A 15854-nucleotide genomic window follows, 5' to 3' on the forward strand; every position below is an offset into this window, starting at 1 on the left:
AGATACCAACTGGCTGGAAGGCAACCACGGCAGAGGGAGACGTGTGCTGAGGCAAAACACAGCCATGACAACCGAGTAAACCAACAGACCTGTTTTTGTTTTCCCATGTCTGATGTCCCCCCCACCCAACCAGCCACCCACCCACCCCGCAAATTAGCATGCATCACATCCTTTTGTCCGCCAGGCAAACAACTACAGTTCAAAACTGTGAGGGAACGCAGGCTGCTTCTTCTAAGGAAATACAAGATGAGCAAAGCGCTTCATAGACATCGAGATCACCATAAATCACTGCGTCACCAAGACGGCATCATCACTGATGTCACCGTGCAGCGGAATGGGGTATCCAGTCCTTTATGCACCGTGGCACAAATCAGTATTTCTCATATTAACAATGGATTAAATCACCATTTGTAGCTTTAACAGGGCCACCCGGAGTGCCAAACCCACACCTGACTCAATCATTGTTATTACCTCCACCCACGCTGGCAGTTGTTTTCAGCAAGCCAAAGGTGGTGGAGCATTTAGCGAGTTAAAGAGCCAGATGTCGGTGGAGACCAGAAGTGAGCTAAAAAGACACCAGTCTGACATTTGTCAGGTGTCGAGATACACCACTGTTACAAACATAACACATACTATGCCTTCAAGTGAACTATTTGACTGTTATTAGGCTGTTGACAGTGAGCTAGCATGCACAATTCCAGGACCCTGAAGCTGAAGCAGCTAAAGGGAATGATTTTTATTATTTACACCTGTGCTTTCATAACTTCTCTTTAGAGACTTTTCTGTGAAAAATGTCTGTGTAAATTTCTCCATTGCAGATGAAAAGTACATTTAATTATAGTGAAATAGATGAAGTACAGAAACATTGGAGTAGAATTACCGAGTGTTGTAATGTTATATAAATTCTATTATGGGTAATTATGTTACACTCAGTATTTCAGGTCCCCCTCCAGTCTTTCTTTCTTCTTGTTCCCACAGTCGAATGTTTGAGCTTCACTCGGAGGAAAGATGTAAGAGTGGATTTTGACACTGGAAAGCTGTTTTGACATTCACTGAAAGTTTCAACTTTCTCTGCGCTTGTTGGAAAAATCGGATTTTAAGAGGCGGGCCTACGAGCATGATCTGTTACATCACAAATATCAGCCACGACAAAGGACAACGGCATTCATGTGGCTGTCACAGCAACGGCAGTGCTAGGTGGCAGTGCCCCTCCAGCCAAGCGGGTGCGCTTGGTGACACATGAATGCCAGGTCCCATGGTGTTCCAGGGAAACACTGCATGGCTGCGGGATGATCAACGTTATCGATGTGCGTCATTTTAACGTTGTGGCTGATCGAGTGTGTACTGTTGAAACCTGAAGGCCTCCTGTGCACATTGGACCTTACAGTGAAGAAGGAGACAACAAAACTTACGAAATGAACAATATTTGCATATTCATGTATTCTGGTCAGTTCAACGAGGGAGAAGGAGTGGATGCCATTTGAAACACTGCAATGTGGTAGTTATACTTTGTTTCTGCAAAAACCATGTCAGACACACAGTAGAGAATTTCTGTGGAGGGGTCTTTACACACTTTATACATGTACATTGTTTGGTAGTTTACACTGTAACAATTCATCACATCTTTTAGACCAATCATACCTTTTGACATGATGTGTGATACATCTATAAATAAGCATAAAATGGTAATAAGATTCCAAAAAGTAATAACATCATAACTCTGCAAACTGTAAGGACTTAAGATATGGTCAAACTCAATGTAGGTACGCTGACTTTTGGTACTCAGTATGAGTCAAACTTCAAAAAACCTGGATCCTACATTTCCCATAATGCAATGGATTGTTTTTCATTCGACCCTCCATGCTTCCTCATCACCCATATCTTTTAATACCCGTTCCTCCAGTTTGTAACACAGGCTTAAACCTTCAGATCCAACCCTGATGACATCAGGATGACATCATCGGGGTTACGTTCTCGGACTTGTCATAGCTAAAGACATTATACAACATTTTTCTTTTTTTTTTCCTCACAGGCTAAGCATTCCTCCCAAAGATGAGTAAATTCACACTAGAGTGTAAAATCTTGTGTTTCTAACTTTCCACCACTGCAGCAAGTTACACACACACACTCACATCCTGACACACGCGCAGAAAATTCATGAACACACAGCCCATTAGAGATGAAGCTTCCAAGAAACCAAGTGATGATATCTAATAAGAAGTTTTTGCCCACCTCTTTCTGTCTCCTCTTCCTCTTTGATCTCCCCACCTCACTCCCTCTGTTTCTCTCTCCCTCTAAGCCTCAAACTCTCCCTCCAAATCCCCCCTCTCTCTCCCCCTCTCTCCCTCCATTCACCGCCTCGCTCTCCCGCCCTGCGAGTCTCGAGCATGTTATTTAAGTCAAGGACGGCATTAGCATGACGATCACAGCCTTCCATTGCGAGTCTTGTCTGCCAAGGCTGGAGCTGGAGTAGCGGGCTTTGTTATTAGGGTGGGGAAAGAGAGAAAGATGAAGACAGAGAGAGAGAGAGAGAGAGAGAGAGAGAGAGGGAGAAGTGCAAACATGCGAGGAAAAGAAAAGAAAAGAAAAGCAAAAAGAGACAGGATAACACAGCCTGGAAGAAATTGAAGATGAGTTGTGATTACGTAAGACAAAAGCATACATGTGTCTACATTAAAGACAACCGTAATCCATTTGTGTGCCGCGCATCGTCGGCTTGATCTCCACACACTTATAGAAAGCCCCTCTCCTCTCTGTCAGTCAGAGACAAAAGCATTTTCCACAAGTGTCAGGAGACGGGCCTACAAAGAGACTCGAGAATCATGCCCCGGATCACATGTAAACCCCTCCACCGTCAACACATGAAACCCTTCTGACTGTACGTGCGGAATCCTGCTTGTTATTCCAGGGCTGATTACTCATGCAATGCCCACAGGAGAGAAAACTCATACAGCATGTTATACGCAACATTTTGTCTTCTCGGTGGCAACGCTCTCACTTCTCTCCATTTACAAACCTATTTATTACAACAGGAAATTAAAACACACTTAATTGTATCGTAAACACACATCTGCGTTACTAAAACCAGATTAATTTTTAATGAAGCCAGATGCCGTCCACGGGCCAATTTCCCCCTTTGCCAACCACCGCAGTCCAGCCGACTGCGGGGCCGCCGCAGCTCTAAAAACCCACGCGGTGAAGCTTCCTTTTCTTGTTTTCACTCTGCGGTCATGCTTACCGGCTCATACACATGCCCCCTGGTAATTAAAGCCATCTTAGCGTTACACTCATTGTCCACGCAGTCACAAAATTTCAGTTTCCCTGGCATCAGGTCGTCCATAATTCACCTTTCACGGACACCCTGCAGAACTCATGTTCAGTCTGGGCCTTCACAGCAGACAGAGAGGGGAAAGATGAGGTTTGACATTTCACATGGCTTTCAGTCAGACGAATAATCTGATGGTTGGGGGGGGGGAGACGTGTGGCCTTGGAAAAGAATAAAGAAAAAAAAAGAAAAACTCCAGCTGCATATTAAATGTGCTCAGGCGTTTCATGGCCTGTCAAACCTGCCTGTGATTTGTGATGCACAGGAGACACACTGGTCTCATTTCCTGGCCGATGTGTGCACGTGTGGATGCCGGCGCATGTTTTGTGTACAAGGTCTGGGCATGATGCACACTCCCAGACACACTCAGACACGCGTGCACACACACACACACACACACACACACACACACCTGAAACACACAGCGGCAGTCATGCCTGCTATCATTTGAATTCCTCCCCTGTGGCGGCTCCGTAAGGCATCTCAATCTCCATCACGCTGTCAGAAGAAATAAACACATTACTGCGAGAATTGAGAAATAAAAACAGGCTCTTTTTCTCCCTCACTCGCATTTGTCGTCGTTAAATGCACACACGTGGCTTACACACACACACACACACACACACACACACAAACACAAGCCAAAGACGCTCTCATCCGTTGCATGGTGAAAAAATACATTTATTGGAATCTGTGTCAATGTAGAAAAAAGTGAAAACTGGCTTTCGGTTTTGTCACAGTACCACAGGTGAATGTTCCAGCAGCCGTCTGACTTGAGCGGAGCTCGTTTAGGGCAGTACATCTGCTACTGATGACAACAGAGAAGTTGGCCTATGACACCAAACACATCGTCTCACAATTGCCACACCACCAGCAAATACACATGTTGTACAGCAATTAACCTAGACCGGTGTTCTCTCGGTTTATTGTGGGTTTTTTCGCAGGAGTGGCTGGTTTGAAAATGTTTTGTTGTGATACTGTTACAAATCCCCTTCCAATAACTAGAAAGCCAGGGCCACTGACTGCCAGCGGCTCAAAGGAGCTCGTATTGTGTGATCAATTGCGGGCCACTTCTTTATCACTCATAACTTGAGCCCATAATATCCCATTTTTGTCCCAGGACCCAGACAACTCCAGTGGCCCCGTGCAAAGCTATGAGGTTCATGCATCATCTTTGATGTCCACCAGGGCCTCCTTTCACCGTTCACAGCCTGCCATCGAATAAAGGGAGTATCACATAAATGTTTAAATGTTTCTCTTTTCCTTTCTGCACAAGTCAGTTTTTTTTTTTTTTTATTCAAATGTTTCCGCCTTTACAGACAAAGACAGACTGGTAGTGACAAATTCTACTCTGGTAGGCCAAATGTTATTATGGGTAGTGCATTTCTATTTCTGATATGACAGGATAAGTCTCACAACACATGGCGAGTCTGTATACTTGATGACGTCAACTCAAAATCGCAACAGAAAAAAGGCATTTGAAAACAACAGAAGGACATTTTCTAAACTCAGATACTGAGTATTAACATTGAGAGGTCAGTTTTTTTTCCCCATACAACTTTCTTTACATATAGACTTATTTTATTCTTAAATATCTTAAATCTCATATAAAATAATTCATCAGAAACTGATTCTATATACACAGACAAGAGTGCACAAGATGGATAAAGAGATGGTGTGCATGCCGAGAGCAGGGTTTCGCTGTGAGATTATATGCGCTGCTTAGGTGTACATTTCTTTTTTCTTTTTTTTTTTCTCAGTTTGGCTTTTCTGATGAAATGTATGACTGGTTTTGTCTGGAGCATCGTACTCAATATCATCATTCATAAAACAAACAAGAGCTTCTCAGCTCTCTACACAGCCTCTTTTTCTCTCTTTCTTTCTTTTTTTTTTCCAAGTGGCAATTCTTCAAAGAGAATGTGACCTTCACGGTAACAGAAAAAAAAAAAAAGATCCATACTTCAACCTTGGCCTCCCCTGGCACAAGTTATCTACCACAGCAGAACCAAGAGCATTACGATTTTCTGGACTGGATCCGAGGATAAACCTTAGCTTAAAGTCTTGTCAAACGGAGATTACCAGTTGGAAATAATGCAGTATTTGTTGGGGAACAAGGCTTAATCCAAGAGTGTGACAAAAAAATGATACATGGCGGGCCGCAGCAGTCGTATCGGGGCAAGCATTCATTTACACTGTTAAAAGTATAGAGCATGGCTACATACAACAAGGCATGCATGCTTTGGAGGTTTCATGTTGAGAAATTCAAACTTAATGAAACATGAAGGGGTTGCATCTGCACTCATTTCTGCCATGTGACATTTTGTGGCTTTAGCTAAAGGTGGGTGAGGTCGGATGAAATGTTTTATTAGTTTTAACAACAGGGAAAATAAGAGGACGTCGGTCGCAGGCAGGTTTCCCAAAGCAGCTTATTGTTTCTCCTATGATCACATTCACACTCTTTTTTTCCTCGGAGTGAGAGTGGTTTTATAATGATAGCCTGTGAATAAAAAAAAAAAAAAAAAAAAATTCTGCACACTCATTTGGCAATGAACTGGCTGTGTGGACCTGGCTCTGTGCGGCACAGTGTTCATAAAATCCGCCCTCTGATGACATCAGCTCTCTATTCACGACGGGCCGCGCCACTGCTGTTGTTGAAATTCTCTCCAGCAAAAAAAAAAGGAAACACAACAGTGAAGACATCATACGGACAGCACAATCAATACCAACCTGGAAGAGGATGCGTAATTTCTCTTTTTCTGTTGCTTTTAAATTTTTCACAACTGGCATCCACACATCTCTGGCAAAGCGACAGTATCTTTGTATATTATTTAGAAAATCTCTAGTAGATATTCACAGTTGCTTGACTGAAAATGGCAAAAATACCCATGGAGTCTAAAATTGCTGGTTTAGTCGTCTAAAACATGGATGCCAAGAGTTCTTTAAAGTACTGGAGGTTCACTGTCGTCATAGACTAATTAGATGAATTCAGATTCGGTAAAAAAATCTTGCAGCGTGTTGCTTTTTGAGCACTAACACACATATTCATACATACAACCATTCATTTTCTTGTATATATATAGAGATCTGTAGTAATATGGAACAGTGGAGATACCTTCAATTACATCGGATGGTATGATGTGACACACGTTTCACAAATTCTTCTGGGTTTTGACGAGGTTCTGTTCTGTGGATGGATGCTCTTTTTGTAGAGCATTTTACATGATATAAGATTTCTGTACAGTAAAACAGCACACATAAAAACATGAGGACATGAAAATAAAAATATCCCACGCTGATTGTGATGTTTAAAATGTTGTTCAATTCTTTTTTTTTGTTTGTTTTTTTAATCCTAGAAAGAGAGGTGAGGGGTTTTTTTTTGTTTTTTTTTTGGCGGGATCATTGCCCCTGTTTTTTTCCTTCCCACACTACACAGTAGTTTCATTCTTCCAGGGTCCAGTGCGTATATTCCCTGTGCTGTCCGAGCTGTACAGGAGTCCTTCGTGCAGGCCCCCCTTTAGAATCCCATTCTGATTGGGTGGGTTTTGGGGGTAGGATTGTCTGCGTGGGGCGTGTATCTCCAGATGGTGATGTGTTGCGCACGGGTCCTGTTCGGCCACTTTGCCGCAGCCACACAGGAAGACGCCCGTGTCGCCTGCCTCTGCCGGGCACATTGAAGGGAAAAGGTCTGCCTTGGCACAGCAGATGTGCCTGTGGCAGGGATTATGGCATGCCAGGGCCTCGTGCGTGGTGGCTGCAGCAGCGTGGCATGTATGATGCCCATCATGGTGGCCTTCATGGGCCAGATGTGGACAGATGTGGGCGTGGCGCTCATGTGTGCTGTGGGGGCTGTCAGTGTGTGAGCTGTGCACGCTGCCTCCATCCACGCTGGAGGGGATGTGATAGGCGTACTCCCTCTCACCCCCTGCGCCGCAAGCACCGGCCCCCGCCCGCCGGCTGAAGTGACGGCCTTTAGTCCTGGTGCTGCTCTTTAGGCAGGGGTGCAGCTGGATCCCCGGCCGGTAACCCTCAGGGTCGGCGTGTAGCAGCACGTGTGTGGCGGCAGGCTCCTCTTCCATCAGCTGCTGGCTATGCAGGGCGGCGCAGCATGGCGTCACAGGTGCCAGGCATGCCACATGATTTTGCGAGGACGGAAGGGTGGCGTGTTTACAGTGACCTAAGCTTCCATGGCCACAGCTCATCAGTGCTTTACCCTGACATGGTGAGTCGTGGTGGCAGTGGCTGTGACCATGGCCATGCCCAGGGGTATCTCCATTCACATTGACCTTGGGCCGCGGTTGAGTGGGCCCATGGGCACCAGAGCAGGCGTTGGCGTTTCGTCCGGGACAACAGGAACACCAGCAGTGCCAGACATCATCACGCTTGGCACAGTGATGGATGAGGATGAAGAGGCCAAGGGTGACAGAGAAGGCACCATAGAGGCAGCTGAAGATCATGTCCAGGAAGTGGCCCTGAGACACGGCCAGCGCCCCGAAAGTCCAGGTAGCCAGGAACAGGAAGAGGGTGAAGGCCGCAGTTCGTAACTGAGCCTTGAAGGAGTGCTCATTGGCCAGCAGCGCGGGGTTGATGGGAACACCTGGGCAGCCAGCCGGGCAGTGGCTCCCGCTGGGTTGGGCTGCCAGGGCCCCAGGCTCGGCTCCCTGGTGGCAGTGGGTCGGCACGTCAACGGCAGCTAGCCTCTGCTGCTCCTCCGTCAGCTGCTTGAGCTCATACTTCTTTTCAGGGTGTCGCCGCAGCTGGATGAAGGTAAAGAGGAAGTAGATGCATGTCACCAGGATGATTAAGGCCACAGGGCCAAAGAAGGCTCCCAGGCTCGGCTCCCATGCCATCCAGCAGCTGAAACACACATGAACACCATTTTTAATCCTTAGTTTTATGTTCACATTTAAAAAACAAAAAAAGAACTGAAACACTGAATTGTACAGTCCCGATAACCTGTCTTAAAGGGTAACTCCATTTGTGTGCAGTGTGAGTACCTCTACATAAGTGAAATAAGGAGTATAAAGCATTTTTTTGGGCTCCAGAATAAGCTGGATGTTATCTGATAATCTCCCTTCTGTAAAGAAATGTGACGATAAGGTGCACTGTCTGTTAGATCCAACTAAAAATTCTTCAATCATTTGCAACGTAATTCTAGGTAAGCACTTTTCCACAGAGTTTTCGAAAGCAGGATAAATAGTCACAGACTGGGGAATGTCCATGGCATTACACTGTGTTACTACATGTATGGCTGAGCCTTTTCTCCACTGTCAAGCTTCCTACACTCCTACACTTTTCTAACCTGGGTCAATCAGATGAACGAAAATTCATCAAGACCCTCCAGTGATCTCACTAAGTGACTGAATTGCATTGTGGGTAATGTAGGCTTCGGGTTTTGAAAAGCAGTCCACTGGTCTAGCATTGATCTACTACAACACTGTTGACAAACAAATGATCAAAATCCATATGGCAGAACCAGAAACATTGCTTAATTTTATATCACTTCCTTTTCAGTATCTAGTGCCTACATTACACACATTGCAACCTAGCCACTGAGTGACATCACTGGGGGCAATTTTTCAGATTACCTGTAGTTTCACTCTGAAGCCACAAAAGAATTTATATTTAATTTAAGCAGCAGTTTTCCCCTAGACCTGTAAAAACACTTCAATGTGTAAAACTGGCAGAGTTACCCTTTAAATGTTTCCATTTAAACCTGACTAGAACCGCATGTTATGTACAGTATACACACACATCAAACACAGGTTTATTTCTAGAAATGAATAATAACACCTTCTGAGAAAATGTTTTAAAGTTGCATTAAATGGTGCAACACATCAGCAGAGGGTGTAATTGAACCTTGACAGCAGAAACAAATCTTAGACTTACTACGGTGCCTGCTCCCAGCTGCCATAGTTGTCTATATTGACAGCTGCTGTGACCCCGCAGATGATGAGAGGCACTCCACCGCTGACTAAATAAAATCTGTGAGGTGACAGAGGGACAGACAGAGGTAGGGAGAATGTTAGGTGTGGACATGCATCTATGAGTCCTTTATCTCACATCTGGATTACAAAAGCATGCTGTCAAAAATGTGTCTCTGAACTAGTTATAGGACAAAGATAATAACCGCAAGACAGAGCGACAGATAAGATTAGAAACATGCCGTGAGTAAAGTTCACAGCTGACCTCAAATAACTCTGACAGCTATCCTTCCCCTGCCTCAAATATTATCTTAAAAAAAAAACAAACAAAAAAAAAATCAGGAGACAAATCTGGATTTTCTAAGCTTGTCAATGTGTCTGTGATCACGCTCTAGGGGTGCTATCACACCTACAGTTTGTTTTCTTAGCTCCAAACCCAAGTGTAAATTTTTCTATGAAAACAAATCTGTTTTCTGTCGATGTAAGCGTGATTAACTTGTCAGCGCTCATTGCTGCAATTTACGGCATCTGCTGTTCCTAACAGCTCCGGAGACGTGAAGAGAAACCTGGATTTGAGGAGAGGGGGGACACGGAATTTACATTCAGTTTTGCTTCCAAAGCACAGTTTCTGACAGTTTAGGCTGGTACCCAGTTCCATTTTGTGGTTATATCTTCATGCCAGTTTGAACCTGTTTTTTGCGTTTCATACAGACGGCAGTTATCGCAATTGACAAACCAACAAACTGCAACATTTTCAAGAAGGCAGGTGTGCTTTTAATAACAATGTTCTCCTCTTGACTCAGACAAACCATGCTAAAGATTCATAAGCTGTTGCAATACTTGTAATATATTAGTATGATTGAGCAAGCACTCGGTCTATCCACTAGAGATAATGTACTTTTCAGTATCAGTCGAGTAAAGCTTGTGATGAAGGAAAATCCTCATTAGGCAGTTTTTGTGCATGTAGTCATAATACATATGCATACTAAGTGTCATTCATGTATATGCATGTAGGAGGCGGGGCTTGGATTTTTAATATACCAGGGGCCCTATAGAGTCAGATGGTAACACCTTTCGTCAGCTATCATCAGCAGGGCATTGGCAATAATTGTACCAAGTTTCGCGTTAATCCGACCTACCGATGTGGAGATATAAAATAATTCAATTTAAAGAGCGCCACCTAGTGGTCATCTGCCAAACTTTTGCACAGAGCCTCAGGGGTTCACGGGGAAGTAGTGACCTGAGTTTCATGTCATTTGGACGTTCATTGAGGAGATATGCAGCGTTTCCTGTCTGGAAGAAATCTGCAGGAAGTTGTTATTTAATAACTTGAGTGAAGTTTGGAATATCAAAATTCTTTTACCAACTCTCTGTCAGGAGGGTCCACAGATGGTGTGTCCAAAGTTTGGTGCCAATCTGTGAAACCGCCTGAGAGGAGTTCGAAAAAGTAGGTTTGTGACAGTTTGCAAATATACAAAATAAAACGGAGGCGGAAATGGACGGGGCTTATATGACGAGATTGAGCACAATTCAGTGAACAGGTGGATATGTGTTTTTGAATGTGCCATTAAGTATATGGGAGTTATGAGGCAAAAAGTGCTTGACTTGATTATAGCGCCACCTAGTGGTGAAAATCATGACCATAATAGATTATAAAATTTTTTGGCAGGTGTGACCTATGTTCCAAGTTTGGTGAGATTTGGGGTATGTTCAGGCAGTGAAAAATGTGATCATTGGGAACAAAAAAGTCGTCACTACAAAAACAATAGGGACCTCGCAGGTCGAGACCTGCTCTGGCCCTAATTAACATCTTCGGGTCAGTCCCACCCTCTTCTGGTTAAACACCAACCAGTACAGATGCTGATAAAATCAATTTGGTTGGTTGAAAAGATATCAATACAGATAACTGTGCACTCACTCATACCCGTACATAAATGCTTTTTGAAGCGTTGACCCTTTCGAACTAAAGTGGCTCCGACCTTTGTTACGGCGTCAGTGTCATCAGAGCCGTCCGTCCTGTCAACAGCGGAGCATCCACCAACAACATCAAACGCTTTGTGGACTGTTTGAATGCAGTGTTCAAATACACCATGCGTGAGGAGGTCACTGGTAGAAAATGTACTTTATTTATCAATTCATATCATATTCCCCAATTATCTGTATCGTTGTATCATCACGGTAACACAGTGAAGCTCATAGTGACCCTGTTAGCTTTGAGAGATTGTCATAGATATAGTTAACAAGATATTTATTGGTTTATGTGGGGAAAATAGAAAACCTTACATTTTTTACAAGCTGGGATGACTCACAGCTGCACTGCACGTCAGCCAGCAGGATGAAGTTAGTTTGACAATCACCACATCTCTCGGATTGAATGTGAATTGTTATATTTTTGATCGGTTGAAAGCTTGACCGACATCTTATAACTTCCAAAAAAGGATGATGCAGTGGATTGGCGTCACAGTCTTAACCCAACCTTGACCACAGACACAAAACAACTATAGACTGATCCCAAATCTCTATCTTCGTGTTGAAACTGTTTGAAAAGGTGGTTGCCAGACAACTCGCTGGCCAACTTTTCCACTAATAACTATCTTAGATTCAGACCCAAACACTCCAACAAAATTGTATAGTGTTAATACATAACTACACTTTTAATTGCAAGGGACTGTATTCTTTCATCTGCCTCACTGCATTTGACAATGTGAACCCTAACATCCTTCCACATCATCCTTAGAACCTCATTGGTCTGATGGGGCTGGCCCTTTCCTGGTTTTCTTCATAACCCCCAGTGTTCTCATATTGTCCAGTACTTAAGCACTGTATTCCCCCTCAGTCCCCACTTCTGTCTCTTTAAGTCTCCCCGACCAAATAATCTGTCTTCTCCAATTGGTCAGCTCACACATGCTTGACCTAGCACCGCTAACAACAACAGCGCAGTTGTGATAAATCAATTCTTAAATGCCAAATTAGCCACTGAGCATAAATCAAGCAAAGGTGTGATGTAGTGTCACGTTGCAACGAAACAGCATGTTATGTCCCCTTTAATGCTATTACCTGTGTATTCATTAGCGTAAGTGCTTACAAGTGTGTGCCTTATTTTACATGTATGTATATATGTGCTGTGTTTACTGACTTGTGCATTTGAAGTAAACTGAAGCTGATGTTGCCAGGTGCTTTTAACTATGTCTAAATCATACTGGAAAAAATACAGGAATTTCCTCTCCATAACTTAATGTAGAATAAATAAAGCTCTGTTACAAAAGACTTAATCATTTTAGTATAATTTCGTAGACCAAAGTTGGCCCTTTGTTGTATAAATTGGTGAAGAATGATTGTGGTGTGGTGTGCATACAGATGCTGCATGTCATTGTTAAGGAACAAAGGCCCATGCATTCATGTATCTGTGTATCCATTGAATCTGACTAAATGTGCAACATTAGACAAATGTCTCTTGTCAGTTATTCATGGAAAGGTGATAATGTGATCATTAAGCATGCAGACATTGCAATTTCAATGCAAAAAAACCAAACAAACAAACAAAAAAAACATTACGCAGCTCGACTTTTAACTGCACGTTTGTCAGTGAATCTTCGTCGCTCAGCCTTTTATACGTGTTGGTTGTGAGCATCCTCAGATATTAAAAAATGCATGTCCTCGAAATGCAATTAAACACATGAACAATAAGGGCAGTGTATCAGAATGCGAAGCAGTGTCAGCAGCAGACTCTGAACAAATGATGACAACAAGGGCAGAAAGTTTTGAAGGGAAGCTAATAAGTCATTGTTGCTGCTGTCTCTGCCATCCTCTTAACATTAACGCGACTGTAAGCCCCTCATGCATTGCTACCTTTAGTTATTCTCAAGCAGCCTAAAATTGGAAGGCATTTTGACATCGCTTTGAGATGATCCTCACATCATCTGCTGCCTTGTGAATATGCTTTTAATTCTTCAGGTACATGCGACTACACGGGGAAGCATCACAGCACACACCAGCCTGAAGGATTCACCACAGAAACAAAGCTAATCCCCAGCAGCTCCCTCTCTGCACTGTCCTTGTCCTCTTTCTCTGCACTGTCACCCACTTTCCTTTATAAGACTTTGCTATTTCCTCTTCCTTCCTGCTCAATCTCAACATCTGTCACTGCTCTAACCTTTCCACCACTCCGTCTTCCTCCATCTTCACCCCCGGTTTCCTCCCTTCCATCCCTTTGCTCTCTCTCTCTCTTTCTCTCCCAATCTGTCCTCCGTCACAGAGCGACCGTCCCAAAAATTCAATTACAATCAAGATGTTTGTCTGGTCTGGTCAGCGAGGGGTGGTTGGCCGGTCGAAGGGGAGCTGAAGGGGGGGGGGCATTACCAGCCTGTCACTGTCTCTGAATGGAACGGTTCCCTCGGGGGACTCTCCTTCAACAGAAAGCCATTTACACACCCGTCAACCAGATAAGCATAAATGAGAAGAACTAGTGGATGTTAAAGCACCCGGCGCGTATAGCCCTCATTCCCCCTTTATCCTCTGTAGGAAAGCTTGCTTGTGTCTCCTGCAGCTCCTGTGCCCAGGAAACACATGCAAAAATATGTGCCATTGAATTATCGTCTACATGCTTTCCTGTTTTTATGCAAAAAAGGTGCTCGGTTGCATTAAAATTCATGCAAATGCACTCGCTCTTTTGTGAATGCACGCACACACAAAGTTTGTACACTTTGACACGCACACACAGACACACACACTCGCACACACACATTCACACAGACTTTTGCTTGCCATTCTATTAAAGGCGGCCTTTAAACTCCACCAAAATGGCTGTGTATGCAGAGTTGTGCTTTTGGGTGAGTTTAGGAACAGCAATCATCTGATATAAATAGACCCTAAAGTGCCTTTCAGCCAGCACTTACACAGTGCCTCCCCTCCCACCCTTGTTCCTCTGCTTATGCACTATCCTCCGTTTTGTGGCGATGAGCTGCCCTCTCTCTGGACCTGATCCAGGACATACATAGCACAGCTAGGAACAAGTAATGGTCCCCAGATGTGCTGATGAGTCCCTCGGTGGCATGAGGTACAATCACATTTAACTGTGATTGTACTTTATATGATTACATGTGACACATAAAATTAATTGATTGATTGATTAATTTTAGATGCACTGATTTATACAGCTCCAGTGATGGGCAAAGGTTTAGCCAAGGGGTAAAGCTGGACTATGCAACAGTAAATTTTGGCATTTTGGCTCTGAATTTTTAAGTTTGACACTGTAGTTACTACCCTATGGTGAGGTCAAATGCAGGACATAAAGACATATTTTTTTTAACTGTTTGTCAGCCAGTTTTAATTTGAAAGTCTAACTGGATGTTGCATAAAACATATCATTGCTAACTTGATCACAGAGCCCCTCACGCACAGAAGTAAAGCTATGGAGACGGGTAGAGCATCATTGCTGGAAGTCTAAGTCCACTGACCGACTGCTGTATTTGACACGTTAGGAGTGAGAATATGTCGTAACCTCATACTCTTCATTTCTGTGGTGATGGGTCACTTTATGATTTTAAAGAGATGTTCCATAGACCATTTCATTTTTGAATACACATATCTCATAGTTCTTGCACCATCATCCACTAATACTAGCCATTTCCCTTTCAAAAGACCAGTCTAAAAATAGCTCTTTCAAAACATCCATAACCAGTGAAAAGCAGATGAACTGTATGCTTTCTATGAAGGGAATTTGCTTTTCTGCAATTATCAACGATGACAGCTCGGAGAGAAATGCTGGTGGTGACATTCAACAGATGTTGGAGATTTTTACACTAGAAGGGAAAAATGTTCCCTCAGAGTGAAGTTTTACTTCTGATGAAAAATCTGCAGCCATCACATCAGATGACTGTCAGTAAATAGCAGAAACAGAAGGCGTGTGAGGTGTGTGGTCCATCACGGCGTGGCAGATTTCTGACAAAGGTCAGTGTGACGGTCTGCTGGGTGTGCCATCAGACACTGTCAGGAGTGGAGGGACAGGCAAAGAGTTAGATGAGAAGGAATTGTGTGCTTGTTGGGAGGGGAGGGGAGGGCAGGGGAGGGGGGGTGAGGGTGCCAGGAGGAGAAATTGATTTGTCTCCAGCTGCTAAGTCTCATTGCATGAGCCTGTCTGACAGGGAGCATTACAGTCAATCACTGTGGATCAACTCGACTGCCGCGCCACACGATCCCATCGCCTGCCCCCAGACAAATTATCTCATTCACAAGCGGTGCATGTTGGGAGAGCCTCGAAAAACGTTCCGTATTAAAAGCACCCAATCACGCAGGTGTCTGAGGATTTGTTTGGCAAGGAGAAGTGCTGCTTAAAGGGTGAGGGGATCCTTATCTGGCCCGTATCCTCGGTGACTTTGAGATGTGCGGGAATACGTGATTGAGCACATTCACAGTTTTAATAATATCAGACATATGATACTGCTCACTTATAGGTTTTTATAGATATTAGTTTCAGCTGGTATGGGGGATAAATGTCCATGTGACCGTGACGTGTGTCTTCTAAAATACCCCCATAGAAAGCAAATCTAAAAGCAAGTGTGTAAGGTATTCCAGCAGGGTTCACATCCAGTGCAAGCCTGCATGTTTAA

General features: G+C 43.8%; 1 protein-coding gene across 2 annotated transcripts in view; it reads right to left on the reverse strand.

Annotated features, from left to right (window-relative positions):
* Window positions 1-3988: 3988 nt before the first annotated feature.
* LOC119033993 (adhesion G protein-coupled receptor A3) overlaps window positions 3989-15854 on the reverse strand; it is a 169288-nt gene continuing 157422 nt past the window's right edge. For both annotated transcript variants that reach the window (XM_037124670.1, XM_037124671.1), the window contains 2 exons: window positions 9212-9307; window positions 3989-8179 (listed from right to left, as the gene is read on the reverse strand). In XM_037124670.1, coding sequence (XP_036980565.1) covers window positions 6751-8179; window positions 9212-9307 — 1525 coding nt within the window. In that variant the 3' untranslated portion in view covers window positions 3989-6750. The remainder of the gene's footprint in view (window positions 8180-9211; window positions 9308-15854) is intronic.

Source organism: Acanthopagrus latus, chromosome 15 (assembly GCF_904848185.1).
Source record: "Acanthopagrus latus isolate v.2019 chromosome 15, fAcaLat1.1, whole genome shotgun sequence".
NCBI classification, from domain to species: Eukaryota; Metazoa; Chordata; class Actinopteri; order Spariformes; family Sparidae; genus Acanthopagrus; species Acanthopagrus latus.